Source organism: Asterias amurensis, chromosome 4 (genome assembly GCF_032118995.1).
Source record: "Asterias amurensis chromosome 4, ASM3211899v1".
Lineage (NCBI taxonomy): Eukaryota > Metazoa > Echinodermata > Asteroidea > Forcipulatida > Asteriidae > Asterias > Asterias amurensis.
The window spans coordinates 14,801,206-14,826,764 of NC_092651.1; the positions used below are offsets into that span (position 1 = coordinate 14,801,206).

The 25,559-nt window shown below is 39.8% G+C and overlaps 1 protein-coding gene across 9 annotated transcripts in view; it reads left to right on the top strand.

Annotated features, from left to right (window-relative positions):
* Nucleotides 1–2,688: 2,688 nt before the first annotated feature.
* LOC139936720 (uncharacterized) overlaps nucleotides 2,689–25,559 on the top strand; it is a 95,047-nt gene continuing 72,176 nt past the window's right edge. For 7 of the 9 annotated variants that reach the window (XM_071931609.1, XM_071931606.1, XM_071931608.1 and 4 more), the window contains exons 1-5: nucleotides 2,692–2,792; nucleotides 16,506–16,660; nucleotides 18,945–19,067; nucleotides 19,504–19,611; nucleotides 20,193–20,360. In XM_071931609.1, coding sequence (XP_071787710.1) covers nucleotides 19,011–19,067; nucleotides 19,504–19,611; nucleotides 20,193–20,360 — 333 coding nt within the window. In that variant the 5' untranslated portion in view covers nucleotides 2,692–2,792; nucleotides 16,506–16,660; nucleotides 18,945–19,010. Of the gene's footprint in view, nucleotides 2,793–7,073; nucleotides 7,380–11,959; nucleotides 12,076–16,505; nucleotides 16,661–18,944; nucleotides 19,068–19,503; nucleotides 19,612–20,192; nucleotides 20,361–25,559 lie in introns of those variants that run through there. The other 2 variants (XM_071931613.1, XM_071931615.1) reach the window with 2 other exon arrangements.

A 25,559-nucleotide genomic window follows, 5' to 3' on the forward strand; every position in this document is an offset into this window, starting at 1 on the left:
ATGGCTCATGGCTGTGCTTACTCATGGCTCTCTGCTTACTCATGGCTGTACTTACTCATGGTTCTCTGCTTACTCATGGCTCTCTGCTTATTCGTGGCTCTCTGCTTACTCATGGCTGTGCTTACTCATGGCTCTCTGCTTGCTCATGGCTGTGCTTACTCATGGCTCTCTGCTTACTCATGGCTCTCTGCTTTCTCATGGCTGTGCTTACTCATGGTTCTCTGCTTACTCATGGCTCTCTGCTTGCTTATGGCTGTGCTTACTCATGGGTCTCTGCTTGCTCATGGCTGTGCTTACTCATGGCTCTCTGCTTACTCATGGCTCTCTGCTTGCTCATGGCTGTGCTTACTCATGGCTCTCTGCTTACTCAGTGTGTTTGTTCTTGTATCTTTGTGCTTGTGTTGTTTTCTATGTGTTCATTGGCTTCTAAGAGGATTTGTTTGTTTGTTTGATGGTTTGATGGTTTGTTTGTTTGTTTGTCTGTCTGTCTGTCTGTCTGTCTGTCTGTCTGTCTGTCTGTCTGTCTGTCTGTCTGTCTGTCTGTCTGTCTGTCTGTCTGTCTGTCTGTCTGTCTGTCTGTCTGTCTGTCTGTCTGTCTGTCTGTCTGTCTGTCTGTCTGTCTGTCTGTCTGTCTGTCTGTCTGTCTGTCTGTCTGTCTGTCTGTCTGTCTGTCTGTCTGTCTGTCTGTCTGTCTGTCTGTCTGTCTGTCTGTCTGTCTGTTTGTCTGTTTGTCTGTTTGTCTGTTTGTCTGTTTTGTCTGTTTGTCTGTTTTGTCTGTTTTGTCTGTTTGTCTGTTAGTCTGTTTGTCTGTCTGTCTGTCTGTCTGTCTGTTTGTCTGTTTGTTTGTTTGTTTGTTTGTTTGTTTGTTTGTTTGTTTGTTTGTTTGTTTGTTTGTTTGTTTGTTTGTTTTTATAACATTACCTAATTTGTTACTATTTTGAGACGTTTTTATCCTATTATGTTTGTTTACTCTAAAATATTGTTTAAAAGTTTGCCTTGATTTTGTATACAAATAAAACATATGAAGATACAAACTGTTTACTTTGTGAATTTTTGCTTTATTGTCTCTGAGTCTGGGATGGATGGGAACAATCAGGCTTGGGTGGTGCACTTCTGCCTATTTAGGTGTGTCATGTGACATCTCTTTAATGGGGGGGGGGGGGGTGCACTTCTGCCTATATGTGTATGTGACATTTGCTAAATAGCTGGGGTGCACTTCTGGCTAATTAGGTATGTCATGTGGCATTTCCTTAATAGGGGGGGGGGGGGGTACTTCTTCCTAGTTAGCTATGTCCTGTGACACTTCCTTAATGGGGGTGCACTTCTGGCTATGTCAAGTGACATTACCTTAATAGCGGGGCGGGGGGGGGGGGTGTTGGACTACTGCCTAATTAGGTATGTCATGTGACATTTCTTTAATAGGGTGGGTGGGGCTTTGGGGATGCATTTCTGCCTATGTCATGTGACATTTCCTTAATAGGGGGGGGGGGGGGTGAACCTCTGCCTAATTAGGTATGTCATGTGACATTATGTGACATTTTAATAGCGGGTGGTGCTGGGGGTGCACTTTTGCCTAATTAGGTATGTCATGTGACATTTCCGTACAAGCTGGGGGGTGCATTTCTGCCTGAGGGTATGTCATGTGACATTTCCTTAATAGGGGTGGGGTGGGGAACAAGGCCTTCTGCCTTATTAGGTATGTCATGTGACAATTTCTCTGCAGGGGGGGGGGCGCTGCGCTTGTCATGTGACATTTTGTTATTAGGGGGGGTTGCACTTGAGACTAATTAGGTTTGTCATATAATTAGGTCTGCATGTGACATGTTTTCATAAATGTCATGTGACATTTCCTTAATAGCGGGGGTTGGGGCGTTGTTCTCTGCCTTATTAGGTATGTCATGTGACATTTGTTTAATAGGGGGGCTGGGTTTGCACTTCTGCCTTATTAGGTATATGTCATGTGACATTTCCATACATGGGGGCACTTCTGGCTAATTAGGTATATGTCGTGACATTTCCATACATGGGAGGGGGGCACTTCTGGCTAATTAGGTATGTCATGTGACATTTCCTTAGTAGGGGGTGGGGTGGGGGGCAAGGACTTCTGCCTTATTAGGTATGTCATGTGACAATTTCTCTGCAGGGGGGGTGCTGCACTTGTCATGTGACATTTTGTTATTAAGGGGGGGTTGCACTTGAGGCTAGGTACGTCATAATTAGGTCTGCATGTGACATGTTTCATAAATGTCATGTGACATTTCCTTAATAGCGGGGGTGGGGGGGGGGGGGTGGGGGCGTTGTTCTCTTCCTTATTAGGTAATCGTAAAACTGCATCACTACATTCATCATGGCACAAAACTGCACCACACATTACAGTAAACTAGACATTTAATCTATATTTAGTTGAATTGAATTAAATTAAATAAAATCAAATTAAAAATCAAATTAAATATTACTTTAAATTATTTTCACAATATTTTTAAATAAGTTAAACTACAATACACTAATCTAAAATAATAACTTACACTATACTTAATGTAAACAGCACTAAATAAACTAATCTAATCATTTAGCAGGGTGCCGCGCGAAGCGCGGCATCCTGCTAGTCTATAATTAAATTTTGAAACTTATTAATTTGGTTTTCTTTCTTGGATTCTCGCCTCTTGAGGGCGCTGTGTTGCAGCCAGTTACCTGTGTTGCAGCCAGTTACCGTGACAAGTGAACACAAGTCATCGGAACACCTTTGCTATGAATTGGTGATTTTTCCTCGACCCTACAGACCTTGGACACAGGTAAATACAAATTGACTTATTTTATTTCCATTTACAGTGATAATTTTGGTGTTTGGATGATCAAAGAAGTGTTTTTGATGATTTGTTTTGAAAGTTCTCTAACGTTAACGAAGTGAATGGGTTTTTATGCAGCATCTATTTCGTGATAATTTGTTCATAGAGTCGCATCGTAGGAGGTCCTGTTTCCGTGGTGTCCCTAAAATCGTGGCAAATCTTTTACCTCTCTGTGCGCGATGTTTTTCATTTGCCAAGCAAAGAGTCTCCTCTCCAGTGACCAAAACTTAGAAAAAACATGACATAAGCCTTAAGGCTCCGTAGCCCAGGTTGGACTCCTCCGTTGCAGGCAACGCGACGGAGTCCAGGGTATAAACGTCCCGTACCATTGCAAACATTTTTTAAAAATCTGTGAAAAATATTTCTATCTAACTTGGGAGTCTGAACTTTTACTCGCATGTTCCTTGTAGTTGGAACTCAAAGATCGCATTTATTAAAATTGTTGAATTTTCTCCTTTGGTATTAATAATAATATTTTGTGAAAAGAAAATTAAAATTAGCGTGTTTCGATCCCACGTCGTGCACTAACTTCCGTGTAAACACTTTCTTGCACTGATCACTGGCGGCCTACTATTTGCAGCCAAATCGCTGTCAACCTGCGTTAATCAAACACTAAGCAGATGGATAATAGTCGGTGAGCAATTTACACAAAGCGCAGAACTATGCGATACCGAGCATTGTAGCCAAGGTTGGACTCCTCAGTTGCAGGCAACGCGACGGAGTCCAGGTTATAAAGGTCTCGTACCATTGCGAAAAGTTTTCAAAAATCTGTTAAAAATAATTCTACCCAACTCGGGAGTCTGAACTTTTACTCACATGTTCCTTGTAGTTGGAACTCAAAGATCGCATTATTTAAAGTTGTTGAATTTTCTCCTTTGGTGTTAATATTTTGTGCAAAGAAAATTGAAATTAGCGTGTTCCAATCCCACGTCGTGCACTAACTTCCGTGTAAACACTTTCTTGCACTGATCACTGGCGGCGCCATCAACTTGCATCAACCACCCACTAAGCAGATGGATAATAGTCAGCGAGCAATTTACACAAAGCGCAGTACATTAGGCCTGGGCGAATTATTCGAATATCCGGTTAATGGCGAATAGGTTTTCCTATCCGTAACCGCGAATGCCTTTTTTTTCTTAACCGGATATCCGCATAGGGCGCGAATACCTATTTACAAACCGGATAATTCTGTAATTACAACCGAGTAACCGGATATTCTTTAATATCCGAATATCCGCGGACGTCGGGCGACAACTGATATGAATATTTTGTCTGAATCCTTATGAAACTTCTATTAAGACAGCATAAAACAGCATATATTAAGTATTTAACTATGCTCACCTCCGTGAAGAGTTAAAACAATGACATTTCTGACGTAATTTGTTCAAAGATTACAAAAGTTTTCCTTCACGTAGAGTCAATCACGATCAAAAGAAAAAGCAAATCGCCATCTTTAAATTAGATCCGGTCATTTTTATGAATGAACCGAGTGACACTGTCTAAAACTAATATCAATCCGCCCATAAGATCTCATTCACAAACGAACAGCGCCCTCTAGCGGCAAAAAAAAAAAATTTTTAATTTTTTTTTAATTTTATTTTTTTTAAATAGCGCCCTCTAGCGGCAAAAAAAAACTATTCGAATATCCGGTTAATTTCGGATAGTTGGCCAGCGGTATCCGAATAACAAAAATTCACTATTCGCCCAGCACTACAGTACATAGTATACCGAGCATAGCTGCTTGTGCCAAGACTCCATGTGCTGGAAGCGTATCTTTTTCCCAGGACAGATGAGGCCGTTCAATTGGCGCATGCTAAGTGGCCACATCTGTTCTAGGAAAAAAACATACGCATGCAGGAAAGCGCCCTCTGTTGTCCGTCGATATGGCAAGAAGAAGCCATGTGAAAAAAGCAAGATGGCGGCAGACGGCTTTGCTGCTTATAAATATTTTTAAAGAAAAAACTCACTTTGTAACCGAAATTCAACCTGAAACTTAAAAAAATTCTATTTGAGGTGTAGTGCTTTCCAGTTCTATGCCTCCTGGATTTTAAATGTGTATTGGAGGAGTTGAAGGCGATTTGATGGCACCTACCCAGTTGACGGCGAATAGCGGCAAGACAATGCGCTGCACTCTAAAGCCATGCGCACTTGGGCTCACACTATCAATTGGTATACGATGATCAACACCTTGTTAGCTGTAAACTCGTTTAGAATATAGTTAGGGACATCATGAATATATGAACGAAATTTCAGCTTCTCAAATCAGGTAAAAAATAAAGAAAATTGTTGTCAAACTTGTGTTTGCATTGTAGAGAACCTTTATACCCAGGACATCAGTGCAGTGGCACTGACTGACGTCCTACCAGGGCTACGAGCATTGCATCTTGTGCTAAGACTTCATGAGCGCAGCAAAGCATTTTTTCGGATATAATTTCTTCCATGGATATATTTGTTAGCTGTGAACTCTTATTAAAATTTAACATCTTATTAAAATTTAACATCTATTATAGCAGTGAACCGTTGAGAATATAGTGAGGGACACTATGAATATATGAACAGAATTTCAGCTTCTCAAATCAGGTGAAAAATAAAGTAAATTGTAGTCAAACTTGTGTTCACATTGTAAAGAACCTTTTTACCTTTATACGTCAGTGCAGTGGCACTGACTGACGTCCTACCAGGGCTAAAGGCTCTACTGGTGACTTGCACCTTTTCTCAATTTCTCTGCAGGGGGGGGGGGGGGCGCTGCACTTGTCATGTGGCATTTTGTTATTGTGGGGGGGGGGGGGTTGCACTTAAGGCTAATTAGGTATGTCATATAATTAGGTCTGCATGTGACATGTTTTTATAAATGTCATGTGACATTTCCTTAATAGCGGGGCTGGAGGCGTTGTTCTCTGCCTTATTAGGTATGTCATATGTGACATTTGTTTAATGGGGGGCTGGGTGTGCATTTCTGCCTTATTAGGTATATGTCATGTGACATTTCCATACATGGGGGGGGGCACTTCTGGCTAATTACATGTAGGTATATGTCATGTGACATTTCCATAGTAGGGAGTGGGGTGTTGGGGGGCAAGGACTTCTGCCTCATTAGGTATGTCATGTGACAATTTCTCTGCAGGGGGGGGGCGCTGCACTTGTCATGTGGCATTTTGTTATTGGGGGGGGGGGTGCACTTAAGGCTAATTAGGTATGTCATATAATTAGGTCTCCATGTGACATGTTTTCATAAATGTCATGTGACATTTCCTTAATAGCGGGGGTGGGGGCGTTGTTCTCTGCCTTATTAGGTATGTCATGTGACATTTGTTTAATAGGGGGCTGGGTGTGCACTTCTGCCTTATAAGGTCTAGTCGTGTGACATTTCCATACATGGGGGGGGGGGCACTTCTGGCTAATTAGATATTTCGTGTGACATTTCTTTAATAGGGGGTCGGGCTTGGGGGTGCACTTTTGCCTAGTTAGGTATATCTATGGCATTGGGGGGGGGGGGGTGCCCTTCCGGCTAATTATGTCATGTCACATTTTCTTAATAGCGGGGGTGGGGGGGGGGGACTTCAGGTATGTCATATGTGACATTTTTCTGTGGGTCGCTGGGGGTCTACTTGTCATGTGACATTTTGTTATTATGGGGGGGGGGCAGGTGGCACTTGAGCTGGCTACTTGGGTATGTCATGTGACATTTTCCTAGCGGAGGGGGGGGGGGGTTGATGGGCTTCTGCCTAATTATGTACATGTCATGTAATTAGGTATGTCATGTCATTTTTAACCAATGTCATGTGACATTTCCTTAATAGCAGGGGTGGGGGGGGCATTGTTCTTCTCCCAGGTTGAAATTCCAGTTGAACCTAGTTAAACTGGGTTTAACTGGAACTAGTTGAAACCAGTTAATAAACTAGTTAAACACAGTTAAAACCAGTTGGTTTAATATGGAAAATGGACAGAGACCAACTGGTTTATAATTTCAACTTAGTTGAACACGGTTAAACCTAGTCAAAACCAGTTGGTTAATATGGAAAATGGACGAGTTTGGTCACTTTCCAGTTGAACCAGTTGACCCCAGTTAACTAGGTTCAACTGGAATTTTGACCTGGGCTGCCTTATTAGGTTAGTCATAAAACTGCATCACTACATCCATCATGGCACAAAACTGCACTACACATTACAGTAAACTAGACATTTAATCTAAATTTAGTTGAATTGAATTAAATTAAATAAAATCAGATTAAAAATCAAATTAAAAATCAAAATAAAAATTCCTTTAATTTTCACAATATTTTTAACTAAGTTAAACTTCAATACACTAATCTAAAATAACTTACACTACACTTATGTAAACAGCACTAAATAAACTAATCTAATCATTTAACGGGGTGCCGCGCAAAGGGCGCCTCTTGAGGGCGCTGTGTTGCAGCCAGTTACTGTTTTTTTTTCCACCGTGACAAGTGTACACTAATCATACAAAGATTTACGGAAGACCTTTGCTATGAATTGGTGATTTTTCCTCGACCATACAGACCTTAGACACAGGTAAATACATATTGACTTATTATATTTCCATTTACAGTAATAATTTTGGTGTTTGCATGATCAAAAGAAGTGTTTTTTTATGACTTGTTTTGAAGGTTCTCAACACAAGTAGGTATGTGACAAAACGAGGCATATAACCAACACGACGTATGAAGCTAAACCACGAATGGTTGTCATTAAAATACGCATACGCAAGTTGTGATCTCTTGCAGTCGTAATGTTGTGTTTATTTTTTAGCCAATACTATTTTCTGTATTAAATGTTTCTAAAGTTCAACCCCGTCATATTTTGTAGCGTTACTGCTTTGGGTAAACTGTCTACTGACACCTTTTAATGGTTGGATCATGAATGGAGGTTTTCTTACCCTGTGTTCACACTATTTCCCAAATAAACAGTGTGATTTGCATATTCATGAATATGCATTTAGGGTAAAGTTCAACCCAGTGTTTTGCATCTCAGTTTGTTAACACGGGAGGGCGCCAAAAAGCTCTAAAAGGTGCTCATAGATAGATTCATAGCCGCACCAAATGCTTGTGCTAATTAATATTCAAAAATTATTTTAAAAACTATTTTAGGTATCTGTACCTCTTGAAAACCAATCAAATATACTTTCGTACAACTAATAAAACATCTGATTTCTTTTCAATTTTTGGCAGGTCAGCTTTTTGAAATTTTTGCTTATTAGGCCATACCCTGGAAAAAACACAGACAAATAATGTGTTTTTTCCTAAACCGGTGCAAGTATGATCACTTTTCACTTCCCAAGCCAAATAGGACCAACCTCAAAGCCTATATTTTTCACGTCTCCTCAAAAGCTGAAGCACATACATGTAGCACCCAGGTTGTGATAAATTGTTATAGGCCCGTAGCGACACAGTTAATTGCATGACCCCAAAACAATATTTATTAAAAAGAATTTGAGGGCATGGAAATAATTATGATAACCCAGTTTTGCGCATGACTTTTGGCCTAAAGTGGCACTCTGACAACGAATGGGGCTTATTCATCTCTTGTTACCTCTTGGCTATTGTAAAATTATATTACATCAAAGATAATTGAGCTAAAACAGAACACGAACAAACATAAACAATAGTATAAATTCCCTCTTTTAAAAACCTTTTTCTTTTCCGAAGAAAGCAACAATAATAAGCCCAAACACTGTGAACAGAAACCGAGACACAAAGTCATTTATTTATATTTGGCCCTTCTAATTGTGTTCTTTTTAGATCTAAATAATTTGTTTTAGTGTTCGGGCGCAAGCAATTTCAAAATATACCAATACTTGTTAGCAATGACAATTAATTACGAAGGGGCTTTGAAAAGACAGGAAAATGCAGGAACACAAAGTTATAATAATTACCAGGAATATCACTACCGAGTAAGCATTAATCGTAATAATTATTATGAACCGGTAGGCCTATATCTCATTTACAAAAAACTGATATAGATAATAATAATAATAGGGGTGGTGGGGGGGGGGAGGTTCACTTCTGGCTGATTAGGTGTGTCATGTGAAAATTCCGTAACAGCTGGGGAGGGGGCGGGGCACTTCTGGCCAATATGTATTAGCCGGGGGGGGGGGTTACTTCTTCCTAGTTAGCTATGTCCTGTGACATTCCCTTAATAAAGGGGGGGGGGTGCACTTCTGGCTATGTCGTTAGTGACGTTACCTTATGGCGGGGCGGGGGGGGGTGTTGGACTACTGCCTAATTAGGTATGTCATGTGACATTTCTTTAATAGGGGGGGTGGGGCTTTGGGGACGCACTTCTGCCTGTGTCATGTGACATTTCCTTAATGGGGGGGGGGGTAAAGCTCTGGCAAGTCATGTGACTTTAATAGCGGGGGGCGGAGGGTATTCTTTAATAGGGGGTGGTGCTGGGGGTGCACTTTTGCCTTATTAGGTATGTCATGTGACATTTCCGTATTAATAATAATAATAATAATAAATGAGACTTATAAAGCGCATTTTACAAAATTCAATGCGCTGGAAGAGTGCTACGGAAAAGATGATTATGAGAATAGATGTGTTTTTAATTTACTCTTGAATGTCTGGAGTGTGTTGGTGTTCCGAATATGACTTGGTAGGGCGTTCCAGCACCGGGGACCAGCGACTGAAAAGGACCGGTCCCCTGCCATTTTGTGTGTGCGAGGGATTGTAAGATTCTGGCCGGAGCGGAGCCCACTCCGGCCAGGTTTGTTGAAATTTAGCGACTCTGCAAGGTATTGTGGAAGTACGTTGGAGAGTGCTTTGTGCATGTTCACTGATGTTTTGAAGGTGATGCATTGTTTAACTGGTAACCAGTGTAATTGTTTGAGAAGAGTGGATGCGTGTGTGTATTTGGGTTGCAAGAAAATGATACGAGCAGCATTGTTTTGGAGCCTTTGTAGACGGTCAATGTCAGCTTGCTTAATACCATTGAGGAGAGAGTTACAATAATCCAGTCTAGACAACACAAGGGCTCTGGCAGCAGCGTGGCATGTGTTTGTGTCAATATATTTGCGTATTTTGGAGATGTTTCTGATGTGATAGTTGATGGACTTGCATGTACGTGTGACGTGTGTGCTCATTGTCATTGAGCTGTCGAAAAAGACGCCTAAATTTCGCACTGTTTGAGATGGCTTAAATGTTGTGTTGTTCACGTTCACAGTCAAGTGGCTGAGAACTTGAGGGTGGACTTCTGCCTAAGGGTAGGTCATGTGACATTTCCTTAGTAGGGGGGGGGGGTGGGGGCCGGGTCTTCTGCCTTACATTTGTAGGTATGTTGTGTGACATTTCTCTGGGGGGCGCTCCACTTGTCATGTGACATTTTGTTTTAGGGGGGGGGGGGTTGCACTTGAGGCGAATTAGGTATGTCATATAATTAGGTCTGCATGTGATATTATTATAAATGTCATGTGACATTTCCTTAATAGCGTGGGTGGGGGCGTTGTTCTGACTTATTAGGTTGTCATGTGACATTTGTTTAATAAGGGGGCTGGGGGTGCACTTCTGCCTTATTAGGTATATGTCATGTGACATTTCCTTACTAGGGGTACCTTCTGCCTTATTAGGTATGTCATGTGACATTTTTTAATAGGGGCTGGGGGTTGCACTTCTGCCTTATTTGGTATATGTTATATGACATTTCCTTACATGGGAGGGGGGGCACTTATGGCTAATTAGGTATATGTCATGTGACATTTCCTTACTGGGGGGGGGTGCACTTCTGGTTAATTAGGTATTTGACATGTTTTTAATAGCGGGGAGGGGGGGTTGCACTCCTGGCTAATTAGTGGGTCATGTGACATTTCCTAAATGTTCTGCCTAAGGGTATGTAATCTGACATGTCCTTATTAGCGGGGGGAGGGGGGTGTTGGACTTCAGCCTAATTAGATTAGGTATGTCTTAAGACATTTTTGTTAGTAGGGGGCGGGCCTGGGTGGGGGATGCACTTCTGCCTATGTCATGTGACATTTCCTTAATATGTTAATATTGGGGGGTGCACTTCTGGCTAATCAGGTATTTAATGTGACATCCTTAATAGCAAGGGGGTGCAGTCTTCTGGCCATTTTAGGAGGGGGGTACTTCTGCCTATAGGGTTGTCTGTGAAATTTCTTTAATGGAGGGGGGGGGGGGCGGGAGATGGGGACGGGCTGGCTAATAGGTACATGTATGTCATGTGACATCCTTAACAGCGGTGGGGGGGGGGGTTGCACTGCCTAATTAGATATGTCATGTGACATTTCTTTAATAGGAGGTGGGGCTGGGGGTGCACTTTTGCCTGATTAGGTATTTGGCAGGGGGAGTGCATTCATGTCACATTTTCTTAATAGCAGGGAGGGGGGGGGGCCGCACTTCTGGCTAATTAGGTATGTCATGTGACATTTCTGTATAAGCTGGGGGTGCACTTCTGTCTAAGGGTATGTCATGTGGCATTTCCTTAATGAGGGGGGTGGGGGGGCTTTTGCCTTATTAGGTATGTCATATGTGACATTTCTCTGGGGGGGGCGCTGGGGGTGCATGTCATGTGACATTTTGTTATTAGGGGGGCAGGGTGGCACTTGAGGCTTATTGGGTATGTCATGTGACATTTTCCTAGCCGGGGGGGGGGGGGGGGTTGTTGATGGGCTTCTGCCTAATTGTGTATGTCATGTAATTGGGTATGTCATGTGATTTTTCATCAATGTCATGTGACATTTCCTTAATAGCGGGGGTGGGGGGGGGGCGTTGTTCTGCCTTAATAGGTAGGTTCATCATGGCACATAACGGCGCTACACATTACAGTAAACAAGACATTTTATCTAAATTTAGTTGAATTAAACTAAATTAATTAAAATCAAATTAAAAATCAAATTAAAAACCAAATTAAAAACCAATTTAAAAATTCCCTTAAATTATTTTTAACAATATTTTTAACTAAGTTAAACTACAATATACTAATCTAAAATAACTTACACTACACTTATGTAAACAGCACTATATAAATGAATCTAATCATTTAACGGGGTGCCGCGCGAAGTGCGGCATCCTGCTAGTCTATAATTAAATTTTAAAACTTTTATTAATTTCTTTTTCTTTCTTGGATTCTCGCCTCTTGAGGGCACTGTGTTGCAGCCAGTTGCTGTTTTTTTTCCACCGTGACAAGTGTATACAAATCATACAAAGATTTACGGAACACGTTTGCTATGAATCGACCCTACAGACCTTGGACACAGGTAAATACATATTGACTCATTATATTTCCAATTACAGTAATAATTTTGGTGTTTGGATGATCAAAAGAAGTGTTTTTATGACTTGTTTTTGAAGGTTCTCTACCGAAACGAGGTGAATGGGTTTTTATGCAGCACCTATTTCGTGATAATTTGTTGATGGAGTTATAATTCGTAGGTGGTCCTGTTTCTGTGGTGTCCCTAAAATCGTGACAAATCCTTTACCTCTCTGTGCGCCATGTAAACAGTGCCTAAATAAAAATTGTGTGGTTTTATGCGCCAAGCAAAGAGTCTCCTCTCCATTGACCAAAACTTAGAAAAAACACTTAGGTATGTGACAAAACGAGGCATATAACCAACACGACGTATGAAGCTAAACCACGAATGGTTGTGATTAAAATACGCATGCGCAAGTTGTGATTAGTCTCTTGCAGTCGTAATGTTGTGTTTATTTTGTGGTTACTTATTACTTAATACTTGCACTTGTAGTTGTAAGTTGTATTGTGTAAATGCAAAAAGTTTGGTAATTTAGCCTTTAGGCATTTCTACAAACAAGTTACAAAAATATGTCATATATGTTGAGGCCTTATATGTTGTTTGCCCACCGAAAAAGTATCATAAAACACTATTTCAATTCACAATTCATGATAATCAAATCATGTGACTGAATATTTTCTGAACATTCTGAAAAAAAAGTACAGGAAAGAAGCCATGCGCCTTATTAGCCCTGGCGGCCTTACACTTTCATTTTGTACTACAGTGACGTCCTGGACATCAGGGTACATTTCTGGGGCGGAAAATGTTCACAGCTTCATAACTCAAATCTTACCTGTAACAAGCCACAAATTTCAACAGATTCACATTCTATTCCTCACAAATCCGTCATTTTTGTGAAATAATGCAGCTTCCAAGGTTAAAGAATTCCTGTTTTGATCAATGCTCACAGTTGTTTTCCATGCGTACGCGTACATTTGCGTACATTTTGACTGCTCTTTGAGGACACCGTACGCTCAAGCGTCACGTTCACTTCATTTTTATTTTTATTTTGCGAGGTGTGCACAATGGGCGCTCGCACTCACAAACATGAACACAAACGCACACACGCAAGCACACACGTGGGTAACAATTTGGGGAATTCTTTAACGTTGGAAGCTGCATTATTTCACGAAAATGGTGGGATTTGTGAGGAATATATGAGGACCAAAACCCAGCGCAAAAAAATATATGCCGCCATGGAATGTGAATCTGTTGAAAATTAGGGGCTTGTTGCAGGTAAGATTTAAGTTATGAAGCTGTGAAATTTTTCCGCCCCAGAAACAGGCCTAAACAGTTAGGGCTCTGTTCCTGTGTACAGAGAAAGAGTCCTATATAGGGCTAGTGCCTTATAAATATGATTTTCTTATATTTCTTGAGATTTTAATTTTTAACCCTCATAGTCATACCAATATTGTTATTAATATTAAAGTTTAAACATCAGCTTGTTGATTCAATTATCACAGTTTATTTATACGCTTTATTTTAAATATCAAGAAAAAAAAATAATAAATAAAAAATCAGATTTGAAAGCCAGTAATTATTCACACTTTTTATTAGTATTGTTATTATTTTTTTTCAAGTTACCATGGTGATTTTGGTGAACAGTAAGGATGTTAGTCAGTGCCGTGCACTTCTGCCTGGGTTTAATTCTCCCTCACAATAGGAACACAAAGTTGACTAAAATTTACATTTTTTTTTACCTGATTTGAGAAGTTGAAAGTCCATATTCTTAGTACTTCTAGAAACTATAAGGCTCCCCATGAGCCTTAGAGGTCTAATATTTTGGGCCTCCTTAACGCTACACATTTTGAAATCGGCGTTGATTGATGAAAGTTTTACAACCATTAGCCACCAATAACTGAAGTTTCCTTTGAACTACACTACCCTAAACTAATCCAACACTCTCAATATACATTCATGGTGCTTGTATTACTTTTTGTTGAGTTAGATTAAAAAACATCTTAAAAAAAAGCTCTGCGTTCTTGATGCCGTCACAGACATAAAGAATCTATAGACGGACAGTAGGGGGGCGCCGAACTGTAATTTTGTACTTTCTCAAACCATGGGCGAAAGTGTATTTACGTCACGCCTTTTTGCACACTTTGTTATGCCGTGTGCGAGAACTTCAAAGGGAAATTTGCTTAATTTGAAAAGAGATTTTCATGTGTAAAATAATTTGTAAATAAACAAATCTACAGACAGGAAACCCCCCAGAATAAAATAAATCCATTTAACAATTTTATTTAGGTTAAAAAGAAAGATTTTTGATATCATTTCAAAACACTAATTGTCAAGAAAGAGAAAGTAAACTTTTCTTAAAAAGTTGCTCTCTACAACCAAATGGCCCCTCCTCAACCATAGAAAAAGTATACATACTTTTTCTATGGTTGAGGATGAGGAGGGGCCATTTGGTTGTAGAAAGCAACTTTTGGACTACACATGTGTCCATTCTCCATGAGTCAAGGTATCGCCCACAACAGATCACAAAGGATTTAACTCTCAGGAAAAGTTATTTTTACAGCTGGAAAGTCTTTTATGTTTTCAATGCATGAAAGAACAAACTTTCACCTCAGAGTGTAATAACATGTCATGAGCATTCCAGGTGACCAAAAAATAAAGCGTTGAACATATTGAGAAGTAAAAAAACTTGCGATGCGACAGAAAAACAATAGTGAGTACCAAGCTTTTAAATGTTTTTTAATTTAACTCAACAAAAGGGAAATAAAAGCATCATGAATGTATTGAGAGTGTGGGATAAGTTTTGATTGTGTACACTGGGATAGTACAAATGAAATTGTAGTTATTGGTGGCTGACGGTCGTAAAACGTCATCTATCAACTCTGATTTTAAAAACATAGCGTTAGGCCCTTCTTGCATTGTTTGTCGCACGCAAAGTATAAGAAGGGTACAGGCCTGTAAATTTAAATGATGTCTGTGTGTGTCGCTGGATGGTGCGTTTGTATACTGTGTGATTATGTGCGTTGTGTTTTGTGCGATCACAAGCTGGTCAGCGGTACCTTTGCATGCATCTTTTTAGTGTAATAATCCCCGTGTTATACCAGCAGGGCCTGATGCAACAAATAGGATAAAAAATTAGTTTGTGGTGGGTTCAAACTGAAGAATTGGTGACCTGTTGAATTTGAAATACTTAACGATTTTGGTGGGAGAAAATGTAACGAATTTGCATCCAACGTTCTTGTGAGGTCATGCGAGTAATGGTGGCTTCTTATTGGCCAGCAACTCACCACGCCGCAATGCATTATGCATTTTTCCCACCAAAGTCGTTGGCAAATGTATTGAAAAACATAAGGCCCCCAAAACGAGTTGGTAAAGGCGCTTGCCTTCGCCGCTCGTGGTGATATTCTTTTTTCGTGCGTTACATTTTTGGGGTTGTGCGTGCCATCCGGTGTGCCACGTGCGCCTTGACTGAAGGCTACCCTCACATCAAGGACAACACTGTAGTATAATAAATACAAACTTGAAAGGCCTCCAGTGCTTTATAGTTACTTGGCATGGTGAGTGTCTCTCTGTGCTTGAGCAACTTTGTGACTGTAAAATATTCCAGTGTTAGTTTATCACAAAGTAATCGGAGTTCCTTATTGACATTCTGCCAAATCTATTCAATTGAGATCTTGCTTTTCAAAGCAAGAAGATGTATCCTACAGCCTGTTAGCACACACATACATGTACTTGATTTATTTTATCATTGATCTGCATTGTATTGTATTTTGTCAAGGATTTGTTCATGCATCCTTGACAAGGATGCTGTGAAAACATCTTGCCACAGCCTAATGTTTGTGGCATTATGCAGGCCTGATACTTCTTGGAGGCAAGGAAGGTGATTGCCTCCTACAATTTACATGTCCTCCCTTTATGAAAGAGCAATTCATTGGTGCCCTTGCCCTTTCAAAAAACGAAGCATACAAGCATGCATTATGATTTATATTATTTTATTTTAGGCCTGTTCGGTACATAGTAGGCTCCCTACATTGTAGGGTGTCATGGCTGAGTGGATAGGAGCACTGAACTCCAGCTCTGGTGCGCTTGTTCAGCAGAGTGTGGGTTCGATTCCTGGTCGTACCACTTGTGCAAGAGCAATGACACGTAACTATAGATGCTTCTCTCCACCCAGGGGTAAATGGGTAACTGTGAGAGCAGAGATGGTTCTTGTGATTGATTTAGGCGAGAAACGCATATTAATTTTGCACAGGATGTATACTCCCTAGGGAGCTGAGATGGTTTAAGAAATGATTTAAAGCCCAGTGACCAGGGGTAATAATGTTGGAAGCGCTTCGAGACGCCCTTTGGGTGTGAAAAGCACTATATAAAAACTGGTTATTAGTATTACTATTGTAGTGGATTGCCTATAACAAAATAAATTTATCTTTGGTCTGCAGATTTGATGAGTTCCACTTTGGCAAGTTCATCAATATGTATCTCAAGCAAGTGTTCTTCTTTGACATCCATCCAACACTTGGCAGGTCATTGAGTGCAGGAGCTGGCTACATGGCTGATACCAATGTCACGTTTCCCTTAGAGAGGATCGGGAATGGTAAGAGAATCATGTTGTTAAGGGTGCGTTTTAATTACCCAAACCAGAAGCATGTTTGAGCTTTGGTCATTGGTTGAGTGTTTTTTCGTGCGTTTGATTGAACCACGGTAACAGTGACAAGGCTGGTCCGACCAAACAATAACCGACGTAAAAGTAGCTATAAATATAAATATGAATAGTAAACTTGCAGGTACAACCATGAGTAAAGTCTCTTTTCAATGAGTGGTGGCTCTGAAAAGAGCCGGTTTGGTCTTGGCGTTTCAAACAGTATACTCCTGCTCATCTTTCTCCTGAATACGAGCAGAGTATACTTTTTGAATTATCAAGACCAAACCAGCTCTTTTCAGAGCCACCACTCCTTCAAAAGAGATTTTACTCAGGGCTATTCACATTTATAGTAACTCTTATTCTCCACACCATGCAAAGCTTCAAACACCACATACTAACCAACTTGTTGGCTCGGTTAGGCTTAGTTTCAAGATGGCTGACTCTAAAATTGTTTCCAAATTAATTCCTTAAAATAATGGAATACCCTGATTCATAACAACTAAATAATAATTATAAAATCACAAAGACTAATTTCCATTAGTTGAATAAAAACAACGTTGTATATTTTAAGAACATAAACCTTTAGAGATGTTACTACAAAACAAACTACATGTTCAGCCAAAATGCATATGTACATGTACATGTACATGGACATGTGTACATATGTACATGTATGCACTGCAAAATTGCGTATCCAAAGTGGTTTCCTAATTGTTCACTTAGGCTGTACATGTACATGTATCTGAATTAGAGGGCTATAGCCATGGTCATGACTATTTGACACCTTACCTGATGAACTTTTCATTCCTCAAAAGTTTTTCTGTTGAAGGAACGTGTTTCCTTGGATCAGGCGAGTTGGCCTATGAAAAAGCCTTTGAAACCGTTTGCATATTGTGAGAAAGATACCTTTAAAAGTAGAATATGACCCACACAAACATGCCTCAAAATTGCATGGTTTTCCTTTTACTTGGCATGCTTGGTTATGGTACATGGCATGCCATTTTGTTCAGTCTAATTTCTTACTCCACTAAATGGCGGACCATTTTAGTTCAGGAAGTAAAAGACAGATCACAACCGGCAATGTTGAGGCATACTTGTGTGGATTATTGTAGGTTACTTTAGGTTTACTTTTTTTTAACAAAAAAAGGTTACAACTTTTTTCATAGACCAACTCACCAGGGCCTAACTTCATAACGCTGCTTAAAGACAGTGGACACTTTTGGTTATTGTCAAAGACTAGTCTTCATAGTTGGTGTATCTCAGCATATATGCATAAAATAACAAACTTGTGAAAATTTTAGCTCAAGTTGCGAGATAATAATGAAAGAAAAATAGCCTTGTCACAGAAAGTTGTGTGCTTTTCGAGACCAAGTTTTAAATCTGACGTCTCGAAATCACATTTGTGGTAAATTACTTCTTTCTCAAATACTATGGCACCACTTCAGAGGGAGCCGTTTCTCACAATGTTTTTTTATACCATCAACCTCTCCCCATTACTTGTCACCAAGAAAGGTTTTATGCCAATAATTATTTCCAGTAATTACCAATAGTGTCCACTGTCTTTAACGATAATTTTGTGCGGTACGCACCAGAGGGTTAGCATGCCTCTTCGGTAGCTTATGGCTAGCAGCGCTATGAAATGGTAATCACGCAGTAAGCACAAAATCGGCCACTAAGCAATGCTATGAAATTAGGCCCTGATCTAGCGCAACATGTCACTTTAACAGCCAACTTTCAAATGTGGGCTAAGATGACCCTTTGACTTGTCCCAGAAACTGCCACAAAGGGTAATTGTCAACTTGTCATTGTGAACTTGTTAGTTACTTTGATGTTATCTATCTAAAGAGAACAGTATGTCAAGGAAAAGAAACAGTAGTCTACATACTCTGTCGACATTTTGTTTTAGAAATGGTTATTTAAAAAGAATTGTAACTAAAATGTTGAAGTCAAAAAAAAATTTCCAGTTTCATTGAAACTGTCGAACCGTACTTTTTATTTGGGTGTATTAGCTCGCTGTTATAAAAGTCGCAACGTTTGTTTAAAGCTTTAATGGTTCAAAACAACAGTATTACAGTTTTTCTATTTCTTTCATTGTCTTCGGAATTGAATTGATGCTGTGCAATTGGACAACATTTATTTAACTATTGTTTGAAGTTTTGCATGATGTGGATAAATTTAAAGAAACTATAAATACATGATGAACATTAAGGGTACACCCATGTGCAAATCTTTTTAGTGGGAGTGTTGGCTCTGAACAGAGCCGCTGTACTCTGCTCGTCGTCAAGAGAATGCAGGACTACCGATGGTGATGGAGCTTGTGAGTTGGTTGCTGGCTGGATGTGCAGGTAACCTTATTCCGGTAAGCATAATTTTGCTGGGCTTAGCTATTTTGTTGTGTTTAAATAGCTCTATGAAAATGGTGCTGGTCCAAAGACAACAATTAAATGTAGTTTTATAAGACATGAAGGTTTGCATGGTGGAATGATAATGAGATATATTTTTGCGGTGACATGTAGATAAGACTCTTTTGATAAAAACGCCTTTTGCACATTTGAGAGCGAAATTTGATAACGACGCATGTATATTCTTTCCCTGATGGTGGGACGAGTATAGAGTCCAACTGTTGAGTCCTCCCATTCCTCTCACAACCGCCATCAATCAAAAGAGATTTATTTAGATGGTATCATCGCAAATATGTTTCATAATTTTAAAAATGCATTTAATAATGCATTGATGTTATTATGTATTCAATGCATTCAATGTTAATGTTGGTTGTTTTTCCCTGGTTTCTTCAGGCTTATTACGGAGGTGAAGCTCGCTGCGATCAAGAGGTTGGGATACAGGGTGACTATGACCCTACTGAGTTAGTGTGTGGAGCATGCTCAGATGTATCCAGGGCTCAGGTAGGGGGTTTTGCACCAAAGTTTTATTTCTTGTTTTTATGTATTGTTTAACCCGGGGAGACCAACACTGCTTTTTTAATGGTGCCCAGTGAGACAATGCATTAAGCACAGACCGAATAAGGGGAAAATCCCCCCCCCCCTCCCCACATACAAATACAAAGACAGCTGTATTGAGCCAAAAGCATGATAAAGAACAAAGGGTCAAAATAACTGTTGAGATAATTGTAGAATTACTGATTACATAGTTAACCGTTTCATGGATTATTTATTTGAGTATTAATTTGATCATATGGACACATTTATTGTTCATTCATTTGTGAATGTCAACCACCCCAAAACAAGGTCACAATAGCATCCTCAAGCGTCCTCTTTCCAAATCAGAAAACTGTGGGCGTACGGTGTTTTGTGTTACAACTAGTTTTACGTACGACAAATAGAAGAGTTAATACAACATTTAGGGAATTTCACCTAACAAGATATGAACAATTTTGAATAAAACATTTTGCAAACAATGTTTTGTTTATCAAACCAAATTCCTCCTAACTAATGCTCCATCTTTTTTCCAATTTGTTTGACCCCAGATGTGTCCAAAGCATGGGACAGATTTCCTTGAGTACAATTGCCGCTACTGCCGTTCAGTTGCTGTGTTCTTCTGCTTTGGTCGACCACACATTTCTGCAATGCTTGCCACGATGACTTACAAAGGATCACCAGCATTCCAAAGCCAGATCTTCCTCACTGCACTGCTGGTAAGAGTGTACTGGGGTTGGATAGGGAAGGATAGGGGATGGAACATGAGTGATAGTTGAAGTGTTGGTCGCTCCAACCCTTCAACTATGGATCGATAGAGAATTAAGCCTGGTTCATACTTTCTGTGAATGTAAAGCGTTTTTGATGTCTCATGGCTGTTTTTGCACCCAATGTTTCACACTAGTTGAACACAATTCATCTGTTGCGATTAATTTGTTGCAGGAAATATGAACCAGGCTTCATACTTGAAGGGTTGGGGTGGATGGATTGATAGGGTTTGAGTTGGACTGAAGATTGTTGGGAAAATTTCATGGTACATAAAATTATATGCACTGCATGTATCTGAAATCTGATTGCCTTGTGATTTACTGACATGTCAGCTCAAAGACTTTGTCTGTCAAAAAAAAGTTTGCAGCTGCCAACATGTTCCCACATCTTAAGAGCTCATCTGCCATCCTGCCAAGTTGTTTCGGGTACCAAGAAAAAGAGTTTAGCTATTTAGTATAGTGTCCGCACAAAAGAACATTGATAAAAAAAAAACATATAAAAATGATGTTATACAATTGAGCCATGTAAAATCGACTTTTGAGATGGACTATGGCCATGTCCGAAACAATGACTTTTGCTACAGCTACGGCTAGAATGCGCACCTCTGCCTATTCTTCAACACTGTCAGCAACACTGATCTAGCCACAGCAGTAGCCAAAGTCACCGTTTTGGACACAGCTTAAGGCTGGACTTTCAAATTGGGATATGCATGATGTCACTCGATATTAGTGTGTACAAACTGGTCAATTAGTTCCATTAGAATTAAAGACATTCCTGCCAGAATTTTACGCCAAACCGATTGCTTTTTTTTTTACATGATGACTACTATGTTTGCTGCATATCAGTCATCAGTAAGTTGGAATGATAAATCAGGAATGCGTTAAAATAGGCACTTATACTGTCTGCACAATGTGCTTGATTTACAGCATTCAGAAAGAGTTAGGTTAGGACTAGTCCTTGGAGATATTAAAAACTTAAGGCTAGTCCTAAGTGAGGACGAGTAACTCAACCTATTCTGGAGATAAAAGAAGTCTTAACTTGTGAAATCCACCCCTGGTCACTTAAGACCGGTACAGGTGTAGATACAGAAGGCCGCAAAACAGTTTGTCGATGAACCTTCAGGGAACCATTCCCCACCTATTCACATTGGGGAGGTCGACAAATTTTCATATCTGCACAATTCCAAAGAAAAGCAGCCAAATTTACTAAGCATAAAAAATCTTTGCTTCGCAGATAGACAGGTTACTAGCTCCCTAAAATGCCATGTGATTGTATATTGCTTGTGATCGGTTCCCTGCATACAGTTTCTTAGCGACATTTGTTCCTGCTAAGCACAGTTAACATGTGGATGTGTGTGTTTGTACATTGATGCTCCTTTCTGTTGGGAGACTATATCTATGTCCTTCTTTATACAAATTGTCAGAAAAATTGCCAGTGTGTAAGATGTAAGTTGTAAAATGTGGACGTTGTGGTGTGGGAAGTTAAAACAAAAAGCAGGAATTGAGAAAGTGTAAATATCAAATAAACGTACATATAAATGAAAACATTTCGGACAGTGATTTGTTGTATTGTTATTCAGAAAGAGTAGGGTATAGACCTTTATCATGGTGCAGCCATGTTGAAGTTTTCCCCTTGACGTCAATGTAACCAAACCGAGGCTTGTTGAACAAACCAGTCTGGTTCCTATTTGCAAAATTGTTATTATCATTCATAACTGTTATTCGATACAAGAAACATGACCAATATGGAGACAGCATGGTTAAAGGTCTATTGTTCTTGGATATACAATTATAAAGCACCACTACATGAAGAACTACATCACACATTCCATCGTCTATAAACAGTTCTGAACAAAATAAACCACTGGAGAAACTGATTGGGTAACTTTGTAACTTTCTAAATGATTTGGGGGTTTGAACAATCATATTTATACACTTCTTGAATTTGCATGAAGAGCTCGTTAGCTAAACAAATTTATTTGATACAAATCTTTATACTTGGCATGAAGGACAATGTGGTGCAATCATTTCAGTGACTAATTATTCGTAAAATTTGGCCAATCGCAGTCTGGCTAGACGTTGACCTGTAATTAGCTGGACAGGTTTGGACACTGGCCTTTTAGCTCATTCCACCAGTGATTAAACTATGGTGCAATTCTTATCAAATGTGGGGTTTTATGTTTAAATTTCTGTTTGTGTGTGGGAAGTAATTGGTAACGTGGTCTATCGACTAATCACAGTTGTGTCTCGACTAATCAAAGCTGTGTCTTTTAAAGAAACCCAATGATTTTGAGTAAACGTTTACTCATTGTTTATCATCAATCTGGGGAAGGGGTGGGGGAAGATACATGAAAAATAACATGGAAGTCTCTTGTCCCTGAAAAAAGTTTGTGTAATTTATCAATTTCTTCAGGGGCTATGGAAATAATTGTGGCCTTGTGTCTGGTAACCAGTTTCTGTTAAGCTATACTTTTCTGTGCTTAGCAAGTTTCCTTGCTTACAGGCAAAACAAAGAAAGGCTAGATTTGTGAACAAAAATAGTAGGTGCATACATGTACATTTGCGGGTGATGCATCGCCAAAATTGCCAAAAATTTTGAGACCGTTAATTGTAAATAGCGCCCTCTGTTGATGGATATTACAACCAGCCTTCGGATCCTCACAGCAGACAATACATGAGCTTAGATAAATACAAATACTTGGCAAAAACCATTGGATTATATAATAAAGTACCGGTATATTTAGTTGTGACTGTATGCTTAACAGCATTAGTTCCCTAGAAATTAAAGAAGGCAGAATTTTTTAGTGAGATGCATTAAAAACCACAAAAGTTTCATTCCCAGACAATCGTTGGCGTCTAAGATTTTATTTGTTACAAAGTATTACTACTTGAATATACATTCCTTTACTGATACAACATTGTTGTATTTATTTTTAGAAATTAGATAACTTTACTTGCTTTATTATGCCCTTATTGTTGTCTTGTGATGTGGGCAGCCTACCATAATATTGGTTGTCATCTTATTTATTTGGCATAATCAAAACACCAGCGCGTGCATGTTGTACGATTGACACTGGCAATTGAATCGAAATTAAGATTTGTAGGTAAAGAAAAGTAGGTTTACCTTTCCGTTATAGAGGCTTGTGTGTGTATTACATGTAATAGGCTATCTCAACATGCCCAATCCTATTCAACATCCAAAAAAGCTAACGGACGACATTTTGCACACCTGCACATTCCTTTACATAATTGTTGTTCTAGTATGCAAATCAAGAAAACTTGACATCAAGCCAAAGTTGTTGTCACCCACGTGTGTGTATGAGATGTGACAGCATAAGTGAGCAATGGGCGGGGCTTATTTTCCACTTGCCTTTACTAGGCATTCGATTGGCCGAAATTCGGCATACCAGCGAAACGGAACGGGTTTCCTTTATTTTATGCAAACATGCGGTTTGTCGAATTGCTCACTTTTTGGAAGAGATGCCATTTCTAGAAAAGTGTCAGCACAAAGAGGGTGTGTGTGCTGCAGCTATAGTGCTTTAAACGCACGTGGGTTTGTTTTGGAGAAAGCTGAATTTTTATGTGACTCGGACCCGTCTACCCCCATGTTCGGACTGTTGTTCCACCTTTCCACCACCGGCCAGGGGACATTTTTATTCTCTTTGGAATGAATATGTGGCTCACATTTGGGCGAACATTCTGTGTTGAGTTTGCAACCGGCTTTGAGAGTTCTACACGAGGTTTGGCAGTGCCCTTGAGAACTAGGCAACGAACGTCTGCAACTTGAACTTACAAAACAAACTGTCGGCCGACTTCATTGTGGAACTCTTGGCTGTGCGAATTCCACGGAGTTTAGCCTGAAGACTGTAGCCAACAGTTAGACTAACTTCACTGGCCTCATATAGGCCAAGAACCGCAGGATGGGGGCCATCTATTTTCTACTCTTTGGAACAGATTTATTGCTCAAATTTGGGCGACAATTCTGTGTTGAGTTTGCAAACGGCTTTGAGAGTTCTGCAACGTCGTTGTGGAACTCTTGGCTGTGCGAATTCCACGGAGTTTTGCCCGAAGACTGTAGCTGTAGCAATACGACCACTGGCCAGGGGAGCACGGAGACGGATGACATGACCGGGCGGAGACACGAGCATGAAGGGGAGAGAGACACCAAACACACGGCATGCATTCAAACACGCGCATTGCCTCCGGAGGCCGAGACCACAGTCAGCAGTTTCGACAAGACCTCAGTCGTAGTGGGAGCGTTTCAGCAAGGGCAAGTAGTGTTCCTTCATGTGAATTTTCTTTCCAAAGATCAAAAATAGAAATAAACATGAACTTCAAATACTTCAGACATGATCTTTTGGAAGAATTTCAGAGAGGACGGTGATAATTCAGTTTGTCTAATGAGCGATTAGTACTTCAATTGAACTGATTTTTCCTTTGTTCACCGAACTCTTCACACTTGGTATATGAACTCTAACCAAGGAAATGTGGACTAAACTTCTTCTATTGTACCAAACTTTTCAAACCTTGGTAGGCCTATAATGAACTCTGTGCCTAACCAAGGAAATGTAAACTTAACTTTTTTTTAAACCTTTTTTTGTTGTACTAAACTCTTATGAACTCAAAGTGCCTGAATTTATGAACCTACAAACTCTACTCTGTAACATGCACTGACTATTATCATGTGAAGAGACTTTCTTCAATGAACAAAGTTCAACCCTTACTTGCATGCCGTGTGTCTGCTGTGTTGTCTATGGATTGACTCTGTGTGTGTGTTTTGTCTATGGATATGTGGTGTGTGCTTCGCCAGTGTCTACCAGTCTATGGAAGAGATGAACACATCATCAGTTGGGTAAGCTCATTCATTTCAAGATTCAATGGATGGAGGTAAGCGAAAAACTAACAGTTTCCTCCCAATATTCTCCTCATTTTTTTTCATAAAAAAACCCCAAACATAATATAGGTGCTGGTTGATGTTGGTCAACGTTAATTTACCTTCCTTTGTGATGATGCCACTATGGCATCTAGTTCTAATGGTCTGTCTTGTATTGCATATGGTCGTAGCCAGTGATGCAAACAATAAGTTTTTTTGGGCAGAAGTTTTCTTGGGCTGTGAAGGACCAGTGTTTGACATGTTAAGTTTCTTCAATG